The sequence below is a fragment of the Anopheles merus genome, chromosome X (assembly GCF_017562075.2).
Source record: "Anopheles merus strain MAF chromosome X, AmerM5.1, whole genome shotgun sequence".
Classification (NCBI taxonomy): Eukaryota; Metazoa; Arthropoda; class Insecta; order Diptera; family Culicidae; genus Anopheles; species Anopheles merus.
The window spans coordinates 14,663,946-14,688,977 of NC_054081.1; the positions used below are offsets into that span (position 1 = coordinate 14,663,946).

The 25,032-nt window shown below is 41.0% G+C and overlaps 3 protein-coding genes across 9 annotated transcripts in view; all 3 read left to right on the forward strand.

Moving 5' to 3' along the window:
- The window catches only part of LOC121595556, a 39,839-nt gene extending 15,524 nt beyond the window's left edge, over window positions 1–24,315 (forward strand). Inside the window, exons 1-4 of one of the 7 annotated variants that reach the window (XM_041919606.1) lie at window positions 13,065–13,290; window positions 13,384–13,511; window positions 23,132–23,392; window positions 23,483–24,315. In XM_041919606.1, coding sequence (XP_041775540.1) covers window positions 13,239–13,290; window positions 13,384–13,511; window positions 23,132–23,392; window positions 23,483–24,097 — 1,056 coding nt within the window. In that variant the 5' untranslated portion in view covers window positions 13,065–13,238 and the 3' untranslated portion in view covers window positions 24,098–24,315. Of the gene's footprint in view, window positions 1–13,064; window positions 13,291–13,383; window positions 13,512–21,419; window positions 21,615–22,118; window positions 22,271–22,488; window positions 22,508–22,937; window positions 22,952–23,131; window positions 23,393–23,482 lie in introns of those variants that run through there. The other 6 variants (XM_041919616.1, XM_041919633.1, XM_041919650.1 and 3 more) reach the window with 6 other exon arrangements.
- On the forward strand, window positions 4,196–5,083 carry LOC121595591. The gene is made up of 2 exons (XM_041919671.1): window positions 4,196–4,506; window positions 4,598–5,083. Exons 1-2 carry the CDS (start codon window positions 4,488–4,490, stop codon window positions 5,008–5,010), a joined length of 432 nt encoding a protein of 143 aa, XP_041775605.1. The 5' UTR covers window positions 4,196–4,487; the 3' UTR covers window positions 5,011–5,083.
- On the forward strand, window positions 15,971–19,092 carry LOC121595598. The gene is made up of 2 exons (XM_041919684.1): window positions 15,971–17,932; window positions 17,999–19,092. Exons 1-2 carry the CDS (start codon window positions 17,911–17,913, stop codon window positions 18,316–18,318), a joined length of 342 nt encoding a protein of 113 aa, XP_041775618.1. The 5' UTR covers window positions 15,971–17,910; the 3' UTR covers window positions 18,319–19,092.
- Window positions 24,316–25,032: the final 717 nt, after the last annotated feature.

Consider the following 25,032-nt stretch of genomic DNA (forward strand, 5'->3'; position numbering starts at 1 on the left):
GGTCGATTTTGTTGTGCGTGCACTACCTGAAACACTTCCAGTTTTCTTGGTTCCGTTGCCTGGCACGCTAGCGTTCTTTGCTAAGATCCAAATATTCAGCCGTACCGGCGAACTCGTCCGTCGAGAAACATTCGTCGCTCATGAGTGGACAGGGTTGTACCACTAGGTTGGCCAGTACAAAATCCATACAGTTTTCTAATTTTTGATCTAGAGGGCCATGAAATGAGTGAAAATGAGCGTCGCGGCGAAAGTTCCCAGGAACGACCGAGTTCGCCGGTACGACTGATTATCTCAGATTTTCAGCGTCTTTCCGCTCGTTTGCCTTTTGTAATGTTTATTATTGATTTATGCAATGGTATGCTGGGGCCATGTATTATGTGTCTTTAAATTGAAATCATAAGAAAAGTTTGTTTTCAATTATTTGCAATTTCATCTGTATTCTATATGTTGTTAAATAATGATACGGCCAACCAGGCCGTCCTTACGAGAAATAAAAAAAATATATGTTGTTAAATGTGTTTGTATTAGGCGGAGTAATGTCGAAATACTGTTTCATAATTTAAAGGTCATCAGCCGTTAACGGAGGCTAGTGACCCTTGTTTAGAGCGCTGCGTAATGCTTGGAAACGACACGTCTTCCATTCGGTCCGTGCGACCTCCCTGCATTAACATAAGACTGCCATATTAAAATAAACCAGTCCTCTCTGCATTAACCAGTATGAAAAGGCAACATCACTAGCCTACTTAGGTCGCCCTAAATCTATATAAAAAAAGAAAAAAAAAACAAAGCAAAAGAAAATAAAAAAACACGCAAAATACCACAGTCGAAATGTAAATATTGTTCGCTGCTTGGTAGGGCAAGAATCACAGTAATACCATTAAGTACGCTTTGCTAGGCTGTTTGAATACAATACACCTTATGATTAGGATCTCAAGGTACGAAGCTACAAAATTTGGTGCAAAATCATAAACACAAACCGATAGCTGCACCCTCATATCCTGCAAAGACAACTGTAACTGCTGGATATAGTCAAAAGGCATTTAACAGACAACTGGTCAACTATACGATATACGAAGGTAGTAAGGGATAATATACTATGATCAAACTCAACTTGGGCTTATGTCGTTCCTCTTATCATTTTTTTTTATTCTTTTGCAGGAAATGGAAGGATTGGTCGCAAATCGATGGCTGAGATGGTGAGCCACATAGAAACGCGAATAGTAAACGAGCAATGTTTTTTAAAGTTAAGTTTTAATTTTTTTTATACTAAACATATAAGTGCTATTTAATTACAATAAAATATATTTTTTTTATTCAGAAGGAACGGCTTTGGCCGTATTGCTAATAAAATGTAATTAATATTAAAAAAATCAAATGTGAAAAAGATCATGAAATACATAAGCGTAATATGATGCAAATGGTAGGAGTTAATAATGATGTGGCAGGATAGAGTTAGAGGAACAATCGCTCACTCCTTCAGCTCATATAGTTTAATACAATGGCACTATATACTATAAGTGCGTTGTCATTGCCTGAATCATGAAATATGTATGCTGTCACAATACTATGTAACTTAATACATGAGCCCATAAAAGGGCATATATTATTACAAGAGTATTTAAAAACATGTATTATTTTATGCAGATCAGATCACCTTAATGTATGTAAATAGATAACGGTACAGAGTAGCAATAATTTTTTGAGGAAATAATACGAACAATCATCGTTCATGAAAGGAAGAAAATCATAATTCCAAGCAAAAATATTTGCGTACATTTTGAAATGTTGCTGCGCTTGGGATGATTGGGATGATTGTCAACATCAGCATACTGAACCTAAAGTATTAATATAAGCAGATTGAAATAATACTGAGAGACACATCATAGCATTCGAATTGTATTAAGAAAGTAAACCCAATTTTAAACGTAGACAACTTAAAGGTCGCGTGCTACCCATTGAACTGTACAAACAGCAATTGCTAGTGAAAAAAAAAAAAAAACACGGATGGACAATATTAGCAAAATATGTCCCAAGTCATATAAAAAGAGGTGAAGAGCTTAAAAATAGTTAATATACATAGGAAGGATTCAACTTTCAGAAGACATTTGTACAAAATTGTCCAACGTAGCAATATGTGGTACTCATAGGAAATTGGGAGTACATGTATCGTATCTTGCAAAGTAAGAATTTGCATATTCAACATGGCATAGGATAGGATTAAGCAGGCGCAAGGTAAGCTGTAGTGTGAGATTCTATGAAATATCTAATCTTAGTTTATAAGCTTAAGTTCATATTGATCTGGATCATTACGATATGGAATAAAACACACAAGCAAAACAATCATTGTGTTATACGCATTTTACTCTAATTATCACAACTATTCAAGCCCAAAATGGACCGTGCCCCCATACATAGAACTGTCTATCCAGCAATAGGCAAGCCCACTAGTGATAAAGGCAAGCCTTGAACGACAACAGTTGATGTGCCAAAGAAGAATATCACAATTATTCACGTGTCATGTACTAGGAAAAGCGTTGATGGTAGTTCGTGTCCTATTCTAGGAATCTGTCTATTTGGTCAGATTAGTTTCATTTGAAATTGCGATAAGCTGCTGATTTTTTGTGATCCACATAATTGATATCTACATAATTATAGTAATATATGATTTGCAAGCTAGCTAATATGATTTATGGCCGCCATCAGTAGCTTAAGCAGAGCTAGACATACTGTGACTTAGGAAGACAAGGCAGCAACTGGTCTTTTTCAAAGTTATTAAACAAAGTGACAGAAAAATCGATTGTTTTGTAAAATGTGTCAACATGTTTCCAAAATTCTTATTTCATAATTTCATTAGAATACTCATAGTTTTGTTTGCGATGCCAATGATCATATGATAACGCAATTTTTTTTTTATGCATGATTTTTATGAAATGTTATTGATTTATTGCTTGCCTCTAATTGCCCTTTTGTCATATTTTCACGTTTCTGAGTGTTTTTACCATAGTTCCATTATAAGTAAACACACAATGGTTCTAAAGTGGTTCTAGTCATAAAATCTGTAAAATAGGCCAATCTACATTTTTCAAGGATATTTTTGACGAATTGTATTGTTTTCACTAAAATATGCAACAGAAATGAGTTTTCTGTAAGGAATTTCATGTAAGTAGGTAATACCTAGCAAAGGCCAAAACGTGTATATCTAGATGAGTGAAAAATCGAATGCAAATCGAGCCGTTTTTGGCGCGGGTTGACTAAAGTTGTTAAACAGTACTTTACGCATTTTTGGTCAATCAAACTCATACATTTTTTAGAACAAGCTACGGAAGAAATCAATATTATGGCAGTAATCATCGGTATTCGTATAAAAACAGCTTCAAAACTAATTAAAAATATAAATTATCATATTCATACTTAAAATCCACTAAAACACATCTTTAACAATACAAATTGCATCATTATTGCTACATTTTCCTTACTGTAAAACATTTAGCGTTGTGGTAATATCAGCAATATGGTCAGATCGTTATTTGTAAAGAAATGTTTTTTTTTAATTCATGCTAGTTTAGTATTTACTGTTGTTTGATGCTCCCCTTAACCAGAAAATACCGGAACTTGGCTCATCGAATGCTTGAAATCCGTTTCAAATGAAGCAGACATCAGCAGAAATTTAACAAAAGGCAGGCTTTAACCTGATCGTTCAATTGAAGTTTTAAACTTTAAAGAAAGCTTATCTTCACCAGAAAAAAGAAAGCAATCTTATTCAAAAGAAACTTGCTGTGAAACAGGGTGAATTTTTCTTATCCCTGAAATTGATTCAAATTGAGTTGATTGAGAAGGAATTGAGCGAAAAAAGTGTTGATTTGTTAAAAATAGGCTGAGACAAAACTAATGCATTAGCATTATTTTGTATACAAAGATAACCCATTTACTGCGATAAAAAATTAAATCATACACCCCGGCACGAAAGTCGTGAGCCTCGTGAGTATCGTTTTTCTGCTTTAATGCGAGAAATCTGATCTTTAGGAGAAAGACGATGGATGCAAAGGCACAATCACTCCCATCTTACCATCTCTTTCACTCTCGCTCACTTTCTATCTCTGTTTGTCATGCTTGCCGTTTTAGGCTGGGATATGGAGTTAAACAAACTAAAATAATAATGCTCCCATTGTCTGCCCAATCCTGGTATACATCGTAGCAGCTGCGACGATGATGTCTTCTAGCATGTATCGTTAGTAGGCTTTGGAAGGCGTTCACATATGAGCATTAGTCAGCATCGAGTTATATGTGTTTGCATGCGTAAGTGGTCTGCTACCACCGTTTCTCTGGTCGGGCCGACGAGTCACTCCGAGCAACTGCTTCGGCGAGGGCTTTGCCTTGAACCTTGCGATCGGGTCAGTTCGTCGACCAGCTATTGAACACAACGAAACGCCACCGTGTCGCTCAACATTCGTTTTAAATCATCCCTGCATCTTGCACGCAAAACATCGATGGAGCACCCGAATCAAGGTAGGTATTAGGCTCACTGCTGACACTGGCAGATGTAAATAATATAATATCTAATTGTGATTGCCCCTGTGTGCACTTGTACACATACTAGAGCCTACGAAGCAAATGCAAGGCGAGTTCATCGAATGGAAGCCCTCCGAGTCGGGCGAGTGGCAGTTTTTATTTTTCGAGGACCAGGAGCTCAAACTTTCTCTGGACTCGGAAGAGGAGGGACGGGAAGCGATGCCAAACAGCATGAAAGAACCGCCCTATCTGTTGGACGAAGTTTTGCGATGCGCTTGCTGCCACCAGTGCCAATTCCAGTGCTACGAGAACGATCTGCTGCTGACCTTCCAGTCGCATCCACGGTTGATTTGCTGGTTATGTGAAAAAGCGCCGGCCACGCCGCCCAACACACTTCAAACGACGGCCGTGGACGACTTTACGGATTCAGATAGCCTAACAGACACGAGCGACCTTATCGAAACGGACGACAACGGAGATTCACGGTTGATAGAAGGATAGTTTTTTTTTAAATAATTTTCAAGTCATTCACGAGCCACAGTTCGCACTACATCTCCCTTTGATGTGGCGCAACGTCGTCCTTATTAGATAATAAAGGATATATTTATATCTATGTATGAAAAAAAATTCATAACGTATTATAATAAATAAAAAAAAAGCCTATTGCTTTGCTATATTAAACAATCGTGTTTTCTACGATAGCCTTAAGTTACTTTAAAAAACTGTTGTACGTTGTTAACATGATCGCTATTTCCATTTCCTCAATGTAAAATCTTGATGAAATCAAATCCATAAACATCATAAAACTGTTGTAGTCCCCATTTGTTGATACAAAATCGTAAGTCTTTCGGCAACCCGAAACGAGGCGATAATCGGAGAACCAGTCCCGAGCATCGCATGACTCACTCTACACAGGTATTTTGCATGGGGAGCGGGTTGAAAATTATTTTCTCTTAGCATCACATTCTCCTTGCGTTCTCCAGCTGATTTTCCGCTACAAACTGAGCTATTCTTGGGGTCGGCTGCAAAGGGTCGGCTGTGATTGTGCATACTCCGCAACAAACCGGTTCCTCCGTTTTACATGGTTTCGTTTGGATCCTTTCACGTTCTCCTTTTGGGTCGCGACGTCCAACCGACCGGCCCCCCTGCGAGATGTAATCGAGCAGCTAATTCCATGTCATAAATTGTGTCCCATGACGCATGCCTAGTCGAACGGTCACACAGCCGCCTGTGTGCAAGCACCTTTGTTTTTTTTTTCATAACATTTTTCATTTCAGTTAGGCTTTTTGTGTAGAGCTGATGATGTCCGACAATAGATGTAAATAAATTTCACAAAATTTTTTGAAACCACTATCATTTTCGAGATTTTGTAGTTGATAACGTGGTTTATGTTTAACTAGAGTCGTCCACTGTTCCTGCATCAAAAGTCTTTTTGCCATGATTTCCTGATTTCTCTGATTTCGTCTGAGCTCAATGTATTTGTATAGAAAGTATTGAAGATAGCTAACAGAAATGTGATTATGAAGCTTAAATTTGATCAGTGTCAGATAATCGCGCGAGCTACTCAGAGATGACGCTGTTTAACGCAAACAGGAAGTTCGCCCTTTAGTCGCGTAGGTTTTACGACCGCGGCACCTCAGTCCTATCTTTTCTCATATTACTCATGCCTATTTGTGTGAGACTGTGTGCGGAAGCCATGCAATCGTGTCGAGGAGATAAATGGTTTACTTTTGATCGCGTTACATTCGATGCGTTTAGATGGAGCTTTTTTACATTTATTTCTTAAATTCAATCTGAGTGTGTACGTACAGATGTTCTGTTGTCCGTGAACTATCCGCGTTAAAAAATGAACATACAGCTGACTTATTAGTTATTGTATGTCTTTGTTTGGCGTCGCATTGAACCAATTGGCTTCGCTCGTCACTTGCATCTAATCTGCAATCTATTTCCTAGCATCTTTTGTGCTGGGCTTTTCCTCCTAGCAATTTCCCGTAGAGTATCGACCTCGCTTGTCCCACGGTATCCATCGCGCCGAAGTGCCAACACATCGCACGAAAAAGGGCGTACCCTCGCAAACCGATTACGATACGACTCACCATTGCAAGCTACGCAGCACTCTGGCATACAAAGTTGCAGACCATGGCTATGGTCTGGCTCATGGCAATAACAACGAGTTAATTAAACAAGAAACTGGGCAATCGCTAAGCGCCGCACAAAATCCCATCAGCCCTTATACACCTACGCGTTCTCTGAAGCGTGCATTCGTCCCGTCGTATCATATTCACCTGATTAAGCTGTTGCATAAGCGCGTGAATGAGTACACAATCACGACCAACGCAATTAGCGATTAGATGAAAGAAGAGAATTAACACCTGCAGTGCAATGGCTACACAGCAAATTTTCTCATCCTGCTTCAGTAAAGTTTTTTTACTGAAACGGTTCAGTAATAGAATATTTTACTGATTTTCAGCATAAATTTTATTTTTTTTTACTAACAATGCATTCAGTTAAACAATTTACTGAATGCATTTCAGTAATACACATTTTACTGAAAATCAGTAAAATCTGTGCCAAAGTAGTCGCTTCAGTGAATATCAGTAAAACAAATTACTGAAAATGCAGCAATTCATTCTGTCAAATCTACCTGTCAGTCAGAACATCAAAACAAAACAACGCGGTGTGCACGTGCTCGTAATGTGTATAAAGTTGATTTGGTAGGTGCTTACAGGCACCGCGATAAAAATTCAGAGGATATTTCGGCTTGCGAATTTAATTTGAAAGAATTGGCAGCCGTGGCGTTGGTATGTAAAATTTTGTTGCTACAAAATACATTATAAAAACTCCATGTCCATAAATCAAGTGTATCATTCTAAAAAACAAAATTTGCTTTGACCTACATATTTTCAAGTTATATTTTGAAATTTTTAACCATCTACCGCAGGCCTATTCTATTTTGAACTCTATACGATTTGAGTCGAGGTCAACAACTCGACGTCGAGATGACTCGATTATAAAAATAAAATACGCCTGATCAACTTATATGTTTTTTTTTAAATTCCTTTTGCAAAGTATCAAGTACTCCTTGGCTTTTATAAATGATAGAATTGGCTACTCAGGAAATATAGCTGGTTATTATATATCATAGCCATTGACTGAAGGTGTTAATTCTCTTCTTTCATCTAATGGCGAATTGCGTTGGTCGTGATTGTGTACACATTCACGCGCTTATGCAACAGCTTAATCAGGTGAATATGATACGACGGGACGAATGCACGCTTCAGAGAACGCGTAGGTGTATAAGCGCTGATGGGATTTTGTGCGGCGCTTAGCGATTGGCCAGTTTCTTGTTTAATTAACTCGTTGTTATTGCCATGAGCCAGACCATAGCCATGGTCTGCAACTTTGTATGCCAGAGTGCTGCGTAGCTTGCAATGGTGAGTCGTATCGTAATCGGTTTGCGAGGGTACGCCCTTTTTCGTGCGATGTGTTGGCACTTCGGCGCGATGGATACCGTGGGACAAGCGAGGTCCATACTCTACGGGAAATTGCTAGGAGGAAAAGCCCAGCACAAAAGATGCTAGGAAATAGATTGCAGATTAGATGCAAGTGACGAGCGAAGCCAATTGGTTCAATGCGACGCCAAACAAAGACATACAATAACTAATAAGTCAGCTGTATGTTCATTTTTTAACGCGGATAGTTCACGGACAACAGAACATCTGTACGTACACACTCAGATTGAATTTAAGAAATAAATGTAAAAAAGCTCCATCTAAACGCATCGAATGTAACGCGATCAAAAGTAAACCATTTATCTCCTCGACACGATTGCATGGCTTCCGCACACAGTCTCACACAAATAGGCATGAGTAATATGAGAAAAGATAGGACTGAGGTGCCGCGGTCGTAAAACCTACGCGACTAAAGGGCGAACTTCCTGTTTGCGTTAAACAGCGTCATCTCTGAGTAGCTCGCGCGATTATCTGACACTGATCAAATTTCAGCTTCATAATCACATTTCTGTTAGCTATCTTCAATACTTTCTACACAAATACATTGAGCTCAGACAAAATCAGAGAAATCAGGAAATCATGGCAAAAAGACTGTTGATGCAGGAATAGTGGACGACTCTAGTTAAACATAAAGCACGTTATCAACTACAAAATCTCGAAAATGGTGGAGGTTTCAAAAAATTTAGTGAAATTTATTTACATCTATTGTCGGACATCATCAGCTCTACACAAAAAGCCTAACTGAAATGAAAAATGTTATGAAAAAAAAAACAAAGGTGCTTGCACACAGGCGGCTGTGTGACCGTTCGACTAGGCATGCGTCATGGGACACAATTTATGACATGGAATTAGCTGCTCGATTACATCTCGCAGGGGGGCCGGTCGGTTGGGCGTCGCGACCCAAAAGGAGAACGTGAAAGGATCCAAACGAAACCATGTAAAACGGAGGAACCGGTTTGTTGCGGAGTATGCACAATCACAGCTTTGCAGCCGACCCCAAGAATAGCTCAGTTTGTAGCGGAAAATCAGCTGGAGAATGCAAGGAGAATGTGATGCTAAGAGAAAACAATTTTCAACCCGCTCCCCATGCAAAATACCTGTGTAGAGTGAGTCATGTGAGACCGGTTCTCCGATTATCGTTTCGTTTCAGTTTGTATTGAGGTGGTAGGTAGTAGATGGTGCCGCTGTTGTGGCATTACATACTGAAATGATATGTATCGTTTTGCTTGTGTCTTGTTTTACCTGTCCGAACCAGTTTAAGAAAATGTTAGTTTATTCGCTCGAATGTAATATTTTTCATTGCTCTTTAATACACCATGCCCCCGAGTTCGAGAGATAGAGGTGTCAAATTGTGTATGATGACTTATGCAGTAGCGGATTTAGGGTACCGGGAGCCCTAGGAGATCTGACGAATTTTGGCCCCCTGTAGATGGTGAGCGGGGGAGAGGGGATGGGAGGTGCAAATGATTCGCCAGTCTCGGAGCCCTAACGTTCATCCTTCAGGAACCCATAGTAGCTACTACTTTGTTAACTTTTATACATACATATAATCGACTGCTATCTACGGGGCCCCTACATCGGCGGCCACCCGCTCAGTCCGCCTACCGACCATTGATGCTGCATGATTAGAGGGTGTGAAGGAAAATTCACGGCAAGTCGGCAATCAATTTTTTTTTATGCCAGCCGTAACTAATTACTTATCCCCGAGCATCTAGGTGCAGAATAAAAAGCATTCCCTTATTAATCAGACTGCGAATACCAGAGATAACAGGAGCGGATTGCTCAAAAACAAATAGTTATATATCTATCAGAGTACCATTACTCACTCCTGTAATTGTGTCTTTTTTAAAAAAATCAGCGATTTGCATTCCGAAACCATTGACAGCTGGAGGTTTCGGATACATGACACCTAAGGTTAGACAAATTATTGAAATCACTTCAGCCAAGTTCCCGAACATGGACGCTGGTTTTGCTTATCTAATACGAAGGAAGCATAGATGCTGTAAACTTGATAGAAAGCGATGTAGAACAAAATCAAAAGCCAGTCGTTGTAGTGGCCATGCGAAAGCATGGGTGTACAATTTATTTTTCTGGTTTTATTTTTAGTATCAATGACGCTTGCAGCAGCGTGTACATACAGAGGTCAATTTTATGACATTGAAGCTAGTTTCAAGGGATGGATGTTTGGCCCAAATGAAGCTGTTGCTGCTGCTAAGGTAGAGATTTACTAGCATCCCAACATCCGCTCCCAGCAGTGCGAGTGAACCAAAACCTGTATGGGAGGGTAGTAGTAGGGCAGTTAGTTTTTGACACATCTGGACACATCACAGCTAGTAACGTTACACCGACACATCTGGACGGGTACGGTGCACTTACATTTCTCATTCGCACTACGGTCGGGCACGGTCCAACGCGACCACAGTACTTGCACTTGGCACACACAGATCGCAAAGGTCGCTCGCAAATATCACAGCGGCTTTTGGGCGACACAAAAACTGCAAAAGAGAAACACGGGATGGGGGCCAGTTAGCAAAATGCAACACAAAAATATCACACACCGCACCACAATGCGGACATTAAATTCTCACTTGTCCAGTGTGCTTTCTTCATCGTGCTGCGTTCGGTCGAGTGTGGGATGAATGAAACCGCGTTGCCACAACACAGGAACAAAAACACAGTCAAACAAAACTAATCAGTGACACGCACCGTAGGACCCGATGGTTGAATGTGGAATGAATTAGCGCTCACGAGCACAGGTCCGGTTCGACACAAGGGTCTAATTGGGAGTGCCAGCGGCGGTGACAGCTTGTGTGCGTGAAACTTTATATAGAATAGCTTGAGAAAGAGAGATAAAGAAAGGGTAATATAGAGAGGAATATATAGAGAGAGAGGGAGAGAGAGAGAGAGAGAGAGCGAGAGAAGGAGAGAGAGAGAGAGAGAGAGAGAGAGAGAGAGAGAGAGAGAGAGAGAGAGAGGGAAAGAGAGAGAAAGACATAAATAGATAAAGGGAGAGATAAAGGAAGGAACTGATTGATTTCCTGTGAGTTCAACACCTCATGTCACTCTTGCGATTTACGCAAGGAAATTCGCGTCGATAAAATGGGAAAGCAATAATTTTGTCATTCATTGCATCACAATGAAGCGAGGACAAGGCAACCGATGGGTGAAAGTCAGCCCCACACTTTCAGCCTGGACAATCAATGGCTGAATTTGCAATCAATGGATGCTTTTGCTCATTTGCTTGCCTCTTCTTCTTAGTGAAAGGTGTATCATTGGAAATTGTTATGTCTAAACGTATTCAATTTTCTATGCACCTGTCCAGCCCTTCCCGAGTTTATTACCGGAGCTCTTAGCCCCCATACGTAGGACTGACTATCCTGCTATGGGTAATGAACAAATCACAGACAGTGAAGCCCACTAGCAGTGGCTGCCTCCCAAGTAGCAACCGAAGCTTTTTTCTCCCAGTTTCAACCCCCTCATGTCCAAAAACTGCCTTCGCTCACTATTCCTATCCCATTTCTACATTTTACAACGTTTGTTGCGTTCTCGCTCATCAGGGTGTTAGTCAATTCTCTCCTGCCACACGAAGAGAATTCTCCTGCACACTTCGTGTGTTTGATTCTACCCATCCCTGTTGAAAACAAGTCATTTTCTTCCATCGCACTCATCTGGGTGTTTGCTCTTTTCCATCCAAGCCAAAGAGCGACTTCAGTGTGCTCTGAACCGTGGACATGAGAGTGTGTGTTTGTGTGCTGCGTGAACTATTTTTCCTGCGTAAAACACTTACCCGTACTGCACCATCCACGGTGTTCTTTTTGCTTTATCGGAGGACGAATTGTTATCATCGAATTGTTTCGGCAAGTGTCCTTTTCTAAGTGTCTAGTGCTATGTGACATTTATTCTAAATAAAACATTGCACTTTACAAGTTTCAGATGTGTGCTGCTACCGCTAGCTGTTCTCCAAATCTCTTCAAATTGCGACACTGTGTGCACAGGCGTTCAAGGTTCAATTGATCCCCAAGCTCAAAGGTAATTTTATCACATCTTTAAATCAAGGTTAATCTTTTTAATAAAGTGTGTCTATTAATTGTGTATTTTCATCAACAGCCTTCATACAACACCGCAGTTGAGGCGCGCCAAATCTGATGACATCTTTCCTGAACCAAACAGGCTGAACACGCGCACCACCACGGGCGCCAACGCGGTGTGAAGAGGGAAGAAGAAAAGACAGAATTGGAAACAGTCGCGCCAGGCTTCCAACCACCGTGTATGTGTATGTAAGTATGTGAGAAACACATGTGTGAATCCTCTTGTGGGAATTGCAAAAAGAAGAGAATAAAGAGTGTGAAGCAGCTAGACTGCCGCAACCAAATCAAGAGAGTGAATTCTCATTTCAATCCGAACTGGAAGAGAGTGATGACATGCGAGAGAGAATAAAACTAGAAACACGAGAGAGGGCCACACGAAGCACTTTCGGGTTTTTTCGCCTTCGCGCACATTTTGCTTTATGCGCGCGACTAAGTGAGCCTTGATGAGCGCGATGGCTCCGATACAAAGGCCTTCGGCTTTGCTAGCTGGGCTAGCCCTTTACCAACAACGGTTGTTGTGCCAATGAAGCAGAAGAAGCTTTTAGTATCGTTATGTGAAGTTGGCAAATGTCAATTTGCTTAGTTTGCTTAGGGCTTAATCCGCCCTTGCACCTTGGCCTTAGGTCTCACTACTATACTGAAACTATTAATTGCATCCACAATACCCTCTCTTCCCAATCACCTGGCGTCATTGTTACTGCTTCCCCACTACTACCCTAGAGACATCGGTTGGAAGGGATGTAGTGGGTTGGAAGTATTGAGAGAATATACCGTGTGGCAGAGAATGAGTACTACAGAGTGTTTGTGTGTGTGTGAGAGAGAGAAAGAGAGAGAGAGATAGAGAAAAAGAGAAAGAAAGAGGATGAGTGTATGTGTATGTGTGTGTGTGTTTGTTCGAGAGAGTGTATCGAGACGTACAAACTTCTGAGAAGATGCCGCTCCAGTGGACGAGTTGTAGTGGAGCAGAGACATCGTGTTTTTCGCCCCATGTTGACGACGTGTTAAACGTGAGCCGTACGCGTTGCTAGCTTATTCCTTAGTGTATGTGTGCGTGTGTGTTTGGAAGTATTACAGTACAAATTTTGGCGAAAATCGATCAGCACCGATACAGAACAACTGTGCAGACAAAATGGGCAATCCCAACGCTGGACCGTGCGGTATGCGCTTGGCCCTAGGCGAAGGTAAATATTTTTTATTAGCGATAGGAGAGCAGCTCACTCTTCTCTATTGTACGTTTTATTTTTGCTTTGGTTAATTTCTGCTTTCCTCTACAGCAGCCCTTCGCGGACAGCTAGGGCTGTGCATTTTCTGCCGTGACGTCGTTATCTTCGAGTGCATGATGTGCGTTCAATATAATGGACTTTTAAGGCGTATATGCCCGTACGACGTGTTGCATGACGGGGTAGGTAAAGAAGCGAGGGTGTCCATACCAGAGCGATAACCAACTATCACCACCATCACCATCATAACACAGCACAAATTATTTGGTTTTTTCTATTTTTACAAAAACAGCAGCGATTCCATATGCATTGTGCGCTGCGTGCGCGAGCTATATTTTTTTGAGACGACGGCAGCAGGATTTTTGGCAGCGGGATGGAAGTTCGGCAAAGTAAAAAACAACATACATATGAACTAACCAAAACCGAACCACAGCAGAGTGCGAGAAAGTACACCAAAAAGAGATACGCGCAAGAAGCACATCAATATCGTTCCGTTTGTGTGTTTAGTACGGATATTTCTAGCGTTCGACAGTAAGGAGTTCTTTCGACACTCAATAGTTCTACGCTGGCCGAACCTTCTATCCCATGCAAAGTGCTTGACACTGAATTTTATTGAAAAAAAAAAACAATTATTTACGAATAATTTGATACTACCCGAAATCAGCACTAGTGTTTTCTTCGATGCTTCAGTTTAATGAACCTGGTAGACGAACGATTTGGGAAACACCTCATGTGACGCTTTGTACTTGGATGCTCTTCTGTAAAGCTTTCGTAATAGCCTATTTATATTTAATATATTACTGATATATATTTTAATGATTTTCAGCATGAATGTCATGTTTTTACTGACTTTCAGCAAAATAATTTACTGAATTCATTTCAGTAATACGCATTTTACTGAAAATCAGTAAAAAAAGTGTCAAATAAGTCGTTTCACTGGATATCAGTAAAACAAATTACTGAAAATGCAGCAATTCATTCTGTCAAATCGACCTGTCAGTCAGAACATCAAAACAAAACAATGCGGTACCTACTTGCTCGTAACGTGCAAAAAGTTGATTTTGTAGGCGCTTACAGGCACCCTGGTGAAATTTCAGGTGATATTTTGGCTTACGGGATTAATTTAAAACAATTGGCAGCCGTGTTGGTGTGTAAAATGTTTGCTACAATCCACTGTGATTGCTGAAATTGGGTGGTGTCTGTGAGCGCTTACTGAACCATCTACACTTGCGTCGGCAAAATACAGTATAAAAACTGTATAAAACAACACAAACCATGTATGAATATGAACTGAGCTTTATTGATTATTCAGCTTTATTGATAGCGCGTCTGCAAACTTGTTCTTAATGGCAGTTCTTCAATTCTTCAGTTTAATGGTATTTCTCCCCCGGGGCATCCGGGGGATGGAAAAGCCCGCATTTACCCTTATTTGGGGAGCGTTCCGGTGCAGCCCACAAACGCAAAAAATATATCTCCAGACAGTGTCTCTGATATTAAGATTTATGGTACGTTGCGTCTGATGCTACGTTTTATTACCTTTACCTTGCTGTGCATCGTTTTCTGACGGTCTTTCTGCCTTGAGATGCAGTGGCTTTGAAAAATTGCGCTTGGTGTTGGTTCTCCAGCGCATCGTTGCGATAGTTGGCACCATTCTATGGTTCCTCCAGAGCGGGAGGCAGAGGTGCTTCATTCCGAAAAGCGATTATGACGGCTTCTTTTCCAGATCGGGCGGAAAGTTATGCTGCAAATGTGATCACTCAGGTCATCGCAGGTTTTTAGTGAAGTGATCCACCTTCATCACCTTACATTTGCATCATTCTCAGTACAACTACAACATTCAGCGTCTAGGTCACGCTCCGCAACCGGTATGGCGATTTTATTTATTTTTTGAACCTATCAATCAGCTAAGCCCACCAGTGGTACAGACAGGCCTTAACCAACAACGGTTGTTGTGCCAAGGAAGACGAAGAAGATGAAGAGTAAGAATAAAAATAAGAAGAATAGGAAGAAGAAGAAGAAGAAAAGAAGAAGAAGAAGAAGAAGAAGAAGAAACTTATCGATCTTTCTCCGTAAAGCTTCCCATTTGTGCTGTGATTTCAATTACATATTTTCTATTGTTTCTGCAATTTATTTTTATTCGTTTCTTATGTTGCGTGTATGTTTACTACGATACAATCTTTGATACGAACGATATAATTAAGCTGTTACTTTTGATATAGTTTTAAAGCTAAAGCTAAAACATTTTAAGCTATTTGAGTTAACAAAATCTGATCCTGTTTGTCTTGTCGATCGCCGTCGATCGTTGCTGAGAACTATCTCTCGCCTTTTTTGTAAGCAATGGCTTAAATTCGATAGCAGCTTCCACCATTCACGGTACTACTTTGGGCTGTTTTGCGGCAGAAGATGAGTCAGTTGAAGTATTAGCAGGCCGTTTATTATTTGAATTGAGGTATTCATTGTTGGTTTTTGGTCGTAGTTCCTGATCTTCAAAGAAGGAAAATTGTAGCTCCCCGGGTTTCGAGCACTTCCAGGGCGGAAGAGCCTCGTTGCTTAACTGGCCTTTGCTAAAAGCTGATTAGAATAATGCAAATATTAGGTGTGCTCAGAAATACGTAAAATACTTTACACTTACAGTCCATGGTCGGATATTTGTGCAGCACGTTATCGCAGTTATCGTAGGAGCTTTGTCCGTCCTTTCGACACAGTGGATAGAGAGCAAATGAGCTCGCTGAAGCATCACACGGGTTTCGACCTTCAAAAACAATTCTGTTGTCATTGGGTTTTGACGTTCAGCCAAGAAAGCCCTCTGCGAAAGAGTAAATGGGGAATTGCAGACAAGGCGAAATTGGAATTCGAATTTCCGTACCGTACCTCCACTGGAAACGATTCCGGTTTGAACTGAACTGGACAGAACTCTTCTGCGATAAGGATAGTATACTGCTTAGTGATATTAGTTGGAGTGACACAAAACAAAACAGAGTTGCTTGAGTTCTCATCGAAACAAGAAACTTCTTATCAATCTGATTTATCACGAGGAGACAGACTCTCCCCTCATATTTCTAAATACTAACATGGTATAGACAAAGAACAACTCGCTAAAAACTCACCCTCATATTTTTTCAACGATCATATGATACGAAGGTCAGGTGAGATAACATAAAGTCGACCATCTGTGTGTAAATGTGTGAAACAAACACAGCTTTGAAAAATGTAGTTTAAATTTAATTCAAATTAATTAATTGAGCTACTGCTATTGAGCTGTACTTACAGTGTCTTTACAGTACAGTGACCAAAGTGTGAAGCTTCCCACATTGTTTTATCAGATTTGGCGAAAACATTATTTCTTAAACCTGTTGTTGTCGTCCCCAATTGGCAGAGATAGTTTAAATACATAACCAGTTCTATTTAAATTCTTGAGTTCTATTTAAAACTGAGAGTGTTCTATATCCGTGATCGTACCGGTACAAATAATGTTTTATTGTGGTGTCTGTTTTAGAATTACAGGTGTTTAGTCTCTGATGGTGCGTCCGAGCCGTTGTCGTTTAAAAAGACGCGACTGCAGCAATGTCACAGGGATACACGTAAGAGTTACAGTAAGAGCTAGGGACATTAAAGCGACGAATGTGATTCTCATGCTTTGCTGATCCTGTTGTATGAGACGCGTTGAACCATCAACGACAATTCCATGGCTGCAAATATTCACAGACACTCACTGTTATGCTGTAAACACACATTCATTTTATTGACCAGTTGTCAAGATGTGCCGATAAATGTGACTTGAAAGATGCAACGAACAAACATAAAACGATGAGTACTGGATGACAAGACTGGATCAATATTGTACAAACATGCATATTCGCACGGAAGAAACACTTGTGCTTACCTGTTGCTGTTAGAGACTGTACTGCAAACAGTCACCAACATGCGATTTGATGGCGAATTGCTAAAGAAGAGAAGCCCGAACTGCAGCTAGTGAAATCCGCTTCATCCGCGTCAATCACTGACCTTCTAGGTTAGTATATGCCAGAAGACTGCTGGCATACTCCGACAGAGCATTATTTCATAGTACATTTTTTTTATTCAGAAAGAACGGCTTCGGGCGTATTGCTTGACAAAAATACATTAACACAAAAGAAATAGATTTACAGTGAATTAAAGAGGTGTTTTCAAGGTAAACGTACTCTCAATTTATTGTTTTTTACCGATCGGTTGGCAAGTTACTATTGCAGAACGAAGGTGAAAGATGAAGGCACGACGTATCAACATTCAAAAAATCATAATTTGGGAAAAATAAGATTTGTTGATGTAAATATTTTGTTTACTTTATTCTCCTCATTATCTCACATAATCTCACACGTAAGGGTTGCAGAGCCCTGGAATTGTCAACGTAAACATGCAGTGGTTTGCTGTGCGCTTGTTCAGCAGTGCAATCGTTCTTTATACTCGGGGCGGTCGCTTTCTGCTGTTTCGCTTCCAAAACGTTAATTCTATATTCTTGCAGAGTGGAATAGTGTTTTTACGCGGCTGGGGCTTCTATCATCTAACGTCGTTTTGAGCGCTCACGCCCTTCAAATACTGAATATGGAGCTGAAGCCGAGTCAAGGTACAGAGGTGTTGTAATTACCCGGCTGAAAGGTTTGTTTAAATTCATTATAAACCGTTCTTGCAGCGCTCGTGCCCGGTAGAGCGGCCGATGAGTCGGAAGAGTTGCAGTTTCTGTTTTTCGAGGACCAAGAACTGAAACTAGACGAACAGGGGGACAAGGAGGAAAACAAGCAGCTACAGCAGAATGTGAAATTGTGCTATGAACCTGGTAGTCAGTACTGTACCTTTTGCATGACCACGTTTATGCGTGAGGGTCACGTGCCGGGGGAGTCGTGCAACTTCCGGTTTTGCGGCAAATACGACAGGCAGATCTGTGAGCCAATCATCAAAGCAAAATCAGAGGAATATGAAAATAAGGAGCCAGAAAAGGATAAAGCAAAATGAGGGAAAGAGACGCGACGCAGCACACGCATACGTACCATGTAGTCGAACGATGTGCAATGGTCAACATACACCCACGGATTGTCGAGCGTTCGATATAATTGTACGTATCCCAAGAAAACCACAAGAAAACTAGTGTTTTCGATTGGTTTGCCAGCAACGGAAAGGCTAGGACAAGGGTAGCCTAGGTTGTTTTTTTTTTTGTATGGCCGTTGCTATGTAGGTGATTCGTTTATCTCTTCGACTTGAAGAAGTTTTTTTCGCAGGTTCGCAGGGACCTTTTGCGCAGGTGCGATAGGGCGTAGTGCTATCATTTGTATTTAATGTTTTCCTCAATCGACCAACCGTAAGTGTGATGATTGCAGGGGTAGAACCCTCCTTTTATGAGAAAGGTCTCTTTGTCTGGTGTGGCTCCGCCCGACGTTGTCTGCAACTCCTTGTTGGGCTAAAACATAATAAAGAAGCATCACTAGAAAGATTTTAGTTAGGGGAGGATACATTCTTCTGTCATTCACTCTGGAGGTTACAATGGCCTTATGAGGAGAATACTTACTTACTTACTTATCCGGCGCTATAACCGTTTTGCGACCTTGGCCTGCCTCACGAGTGTCCGAAACCGCTAAACCATTGGTCTATTTTGGGCCAAAAAGGTAAAACAGATGACATGACCAACCGTGAAAAACTGTTTGTTGCGCTGGAGAAAGCCTGGATAAATTTAAACCCTCCACACATTCAAACCTTGTTGAAAGTATGTCACCTCCATGCCAAACTGGTATTGAAGCATGGGATGGTCATAAAAACTATTGGTTACAGTAATACTAATTTAGAGCTATCGATTCTCGAAGTGCGCACTTTTCTTTGTCGATCTGAAAAATGACTTACGCTGCTATTAGTTCAAACTTCCAGAAATATATGTAACATCACCAAGTAATGATAAGGTATTCATTTTGAACTTATAAAAACTTATGAAAGAAAATAATTTACCAAAAGAAAGCTTACTTAAATATCCAATGCAAGAATAGTTAAAGCGATGTTTATACATGAATAACAAGTGCGTATTTATTTTTGTCTAGTACTGGTACTATTCATTAACTATATTTTGGCTGAACGTGATATCTGAAATACGCCACAATGTCTATGGAACGCATTATTCGCGTAATACAGGAAATCTGTTTTGTTGTTAGAACATCGTTTGAATGAATGATGCTTGCTTTAATGTCTATCGTTTTTTGAAAACAACTGAACACTTCAGAAGCTAGATTTAGCATCAGGTATGTATCTCCATGCATCTACATGTGTTTCGAGTACGGGCACGAGTACGCCCAGGGCTGCAGTTACACAATGTGCACATGAAGGCGGTGAAAGCGTGCTCTTACGGTTCCGATGTATCAAACCCAAACCGTAGGCAGTAAAGTGGCAGCACAAGTGAAGGCAAGTACATCAAAATAGAACATGTGAAATAACATTACGAGAAGTGCAACGCGTTTTGAAATACACAGCGTGGGCGTCAAAACACGGCACACACGGCTGGTTGGCTCGCTAGATAGTGATATTTGTAATGCGTTTTTATTGCGCTAGAAACTAAAACCTACTAGCCTACTGCTGTTTTTTGGCATTCATAATATAGGCGTTTTGCCGCTAAATTTAGCCTCCAGACTAGCAATGCACTATTACACGTAACTTTTTACGTAAGCGGCAGTACAGTAAGTGTAACTTTTTGTCTAATAGAAGCATGAGTTATTTAACGTAGGGTAACATTATTTGTCACTAGCAGCCATAAAGCGTTAGAGCTCTTATACACCACACGAATGTGACAATACGCGCGTTCGACAAATTTGGCTCATTTCCCAATTTCTGAATGAAAATTCAGGCAGTTCGTGGTGCTGTTGCACGCTGCAGGTGTGAACGTAATACTAGCCTTGTTGGTAACACGTTCAAACCACAAATCAAAAACATTGTAATAATAGGTGTTTTTAAATTATTTGGGTTAGTGTTAATGTTTGCTACGCTACCAAGCAATTATATTTAACGTATATTAACATTTTTGGTTAAGTCACAAATCTTTCGAACTGTCTAGTTCGCGTGTGCGTCGAAAGTGTGTGTTTATTTCGGTATATTGAGCTACAGCCGGACTGAGCTACGGTCGTCAAACGCGCGAATTGTAACATTCGTCCGGTATGAAAGAGCTCTTATGCAAACATCATCCATGGGGTGCTGTGCAATAATTCCGTAAAATTGAAATATTCTAACTGGAGTATGCTATCTCCCTTCTCCCCAACTTGTCACGATCAACCAGGCTAATGCTCTCTTCGTTCCCTCTTTCTTTCTCTCTCTCTCTCCCTCCCTCTTTATCTCTCTCTCTTTCTCCTTCTTTCTGTGCCTCTCTATTACTGTCTCTTTCCCTCTGTACTACCATCTCGCCTCGATCTGTTTCTCCATCAGACTAAAAAACATTTTCACACACACACACACACCACACACACACACACACACACACACACACACACACACACACACACACACACACACACACACACACACACACACACGACAACTCGTCTGGGTACCGCCGGTGGCTGGACGGTCCTTGAACGGATTCTTTGTGTCTCTCGCGCTTTCTTTAATTGTTTATTAGCAGTACTGTACCCCGCGTTCTTCTGAGCAGCACCAGCGAAAAAGAAACAGAAACAGATCAACGCGCACTGTACAACAAACACACTATCGCGCTTTGTCCTAGTCCAGAAAAAATCCATTTTAACGCAATAGGTAACTTCAATAGCGCCCATACGTCTTCATTGTGGGGAATTAGATAGCCGCAGCGGATGTTTTTTTGACAATTTTTTTTTCTGCACGCTTGATTACCACTACCTTAGCGATCTTATGCACACGCACACACACAAACACACACACACATTTGTGGCAAACGCACGCAATGTATCGCACAGCTAGATCGGAAGTTATCACTAACTGAAATTCCAAGAAGCTCTCTTAAGGATGCTGCGAAACCAATTGCCTCTCGCTCGCACACACGCTCGCTCGTTCGCTCGCTCTCTCGCTTTCTCGCACGGTGGAGAGGCTCTTTCGCAGTGTGGCCCTCAAACGCGCGTGGAGTCGGCGGCTCGTGTGCGGTTGCTCCAGTATTAGTGCGTAACCTCAAACTGGAACGCTCAATCGCACCATCGAAGTGAAAACTGAAGGAAGCGCACACCCGTCATAAATGCGCAAGAGCTTGAAGCGGCAGGTGTTTGTATAGAAGTGCAGTTAAAAGTTCCCCAGCGGTGCAGTTCCAGTGCTTTGTGGTTAGAAAATAGTATTGTGTGGTGAAGGGATTCAAAATACAACGTAACACAACGGGAGGGTTTTGGAGGGTTTTTTTTTGCATCACGATCATGGACAACCATCATCATTTATTCCCTCTCTTTTCCTGGTCATTGTCACGAACGCGGAAGGCCTGGCACGTCTGTCTGCGATTATGAAAATGTTCTGATCGCGTGTTCTGTGCTTTTGTGTGTGTGTGTGTGTGTGTGTGTGTGTGTGTGTGTGTGTGTGTGTGTGCGTGTTTTACAAAGAGGAGGAATCTTCTTAAACTCCCATTGTCACACGGGCCATCCCGTTAGCATGCGATTGCTACACAGTGAAGTCCCCTCTTTGGCCATACACCCCATTTATGCACATCGTCACAACTTCAAATATTAGTGCGGGCATTCATATTTTTTTTACATCAGTGATTTCGATCTGCTAAAGCCACTCTGTTGCGTCGGTTCTCCTTACGCGTCAAAATACGCGCCAAAATTGCAAAATTGTTGCACAGGCGAGCAATAACCGCGCCAATTAGGATACGTTTGGAATTATACTAATCGTAATTTAATATTGTTTGCAGTCGAGTGAGTCGTCGTTGATGATGCCGAGACATTTCAACTGAATTTCAGAGATTTGATGTTTGCCATACCCATTCGTATGTTCCCTGCTTGTTCTGCGTAGTGGCTGTTTCAATTTGTTTTGTATGTGTGTGCTCACGTAGATTTTTTTTTTTTCGTGACTGAATTCGTTGCTGTCGTTGTGTTCTTATTTTTCCATCCATATTCTTGCCTGCTACATTGGGCTGAACAATATATGGATTGAATCCATTCAGTGTTTTGTCCGAGCCTTACTGCGGGCAAAACAAAGCGCTGTGGTTTTGTGGTTTGTCCAAGTGAGACAAGGGGAAGTTGTTTTGTTCTCCATTTTGATTTCTTCTTCGTCGCGTGTCGCTGTTATACAGGGTTTTAGCGATTGTTTTTCACATTGAGGAAATATATCTATACCTGGCATTATTTGCGACACATGTTAAATTTTTGGTAGAAAATAACAGAAATTAACCCATTTGGTCCTGTGTGCTGATTGCTAATAATGCTTTAAAATCTGTCATAAAAGTTTGTGATTTTTTTTATCAGAAAATCGAAGAACCTTAAAATCCATATCCATGTGTTCCGGGATCGGTTTTGGTATTTATTCCGATTTATTTTAGTTGCTTCTCATTTTTTAATAGTTTCAACGATTGATTGGGTTAACCCAGAAATGTTAGACTAATAGTATTGCATTGCGATGTGAAGATTCCTATAATCAGTGGGAACGATCCAAACATATGTACAAAGCGGTAACAATCTTCTTACAATCCCAAAAAATATGGGAATCAATAAATAAATTACGGGGAATCATGTATATCATAAGGTCCTAGGATGGAGTTATAAGTTGTTCAACACTATCATTGTTTTGTTTGTTTTATTTATCTTTTTATGTGGTGTGTTTGCTCGTGCAATCCTGCGATACCCTCCAGAAAATGATGAGCCAAGCAGCTGAAGAGAGTGATACCGGTAACGGTGTACCATCGTCACCGATAGCCAGAAGAGTGCCCGAGTCCAGCGCAACCCCTTGGCGTCCGATGACGTTCCCGGACTTGTGTGGGTTTCCCGCCGCACAGCAGCTGTACGGTTTGCCGGTTCCGATCGATTTGAGCTTCCTACGCTCACCTGTCAGCGGTGATGAGGAGGCATCGGGACAGCCGCAGCAGCAGCAGCAAGCCGACTTACCGTCCCAGGTACTTTTAACCACTTTCCATGTTTTTATTTTCGATAGAATTGCACGCTTCCGAAAACATCAACCGTATAACGATTCTCAAACGTTGCAGGTAATTACACCACGGGCAGACGAGCTGGCGGAAGCCGATGCCAGTGGTGCTCCAGTGGCTCCAATCAGAAAGAAATCGGCTGTGCTGGTCCCGAGAGCTAGTGGGCCCGTAGCGGTAGTGGAACCGTATAAACAAGAGACCTGGTCTGATGATGAAGCGAATGAACAAGACTCGTCGGAATCGGACGACTGTATGATTCCCGCAAGTCCAACTGCTGATAGCGCACCGATATTTTTGCAACAGGAAAATGAGGAAGCGAATATGACAGCATTCAATTGTGCTGCATCGATTGCTAATCCGTGCTGGCCGCCGCTGCACGAGCATACGGACCAGCCCGACCAGCAACCATCCGTTGATGCTGCAATGACAGTTAAACCAATCGGTAGAGCGGGCTCGTACGGTTCACTGTACGCGGTTTGGTACGATCAGCTGGGAAGCCACGATATCATGGAGCGTATCCCTGATTGTGTCTTATTTGACCCAGAGCTGCCACCGGATCACCAGGAACCTCCACCGATACTTACATCGCTTTTGCTGCATCACAGATTGTCGACTGGCGAGCTGGTGACGGTTCCGTATGGCCCGAGGCAGATGCCTGATCATTCGAATGAATAGGATGTACCCACGGAAACGGTGCAGCTATTGGTAAACCAAACCTACCCTTGTTTGTACCCGTATTGGAAAAAGTGGACCGAATTTGAGAATTAATTTCAATTTAAAACAATGTATTTTGATAAAAAAATACATTTCAACGTTAAATTCTTTGTATAAGTATGTACTGGTATTTGAAGTAAATAAAGAAAACCATATTTTTTGAAGAGCGCATACCGCATAAAAAAGACAAGAGATATGCTTCCTTTATTCCTTCGGCATACTCTCCATAAATGGCTGACTGTTTGCATCACACCTCGTGTCGTCTTCAGTATTATACAGTAGTATTATACAAGCTTTTGTTCATTGAACATTGGATTCATTCCTGCATGTTAATTTGTAATGGGTTCGAATAGTATTTCTTTGCTTATTGTCTGGATAAACTAATTTTTACTTCGTGAACCTTTGGCTTCCATTTACTGTAGATACTATGTTGTCATAGTTTATTGTTTAATGGTTTGTCTGTTTGGTTGTTTTAAATTGTGTAAAATATGTTTTCATAGCGAAATCATCAGCGAAAGTGTATTGTTCGCATGACTGGTATGTCTGAGATGAAATTGTGGAAAAGGAGCGATGATAATTTGCTACTGATGTGAATGGTTTTAACTTACTTCTGTCTTTAGAAATGTAATAACATAGAAATGCAATAGCTTATCATGAACCTTTTATCATTATCCAACGTTTTTTCACGATCGAGTAGTGTTAGGTCCGTTGATTTCCTTATTGGACGGGTTTTGAGTAAATCTTGCTTCATTCTATGAATTTGATGTGTAGTTGACTTAGAATTGGTAATTAGGTATGATGTTGCGTTCATTGGTAATTGAAGGAAGTCGATATTATACTTACTTACTTACTTGCGTTGCGCTACAACCAATTTGCGTTCTTGGCCTGCCTCAGGA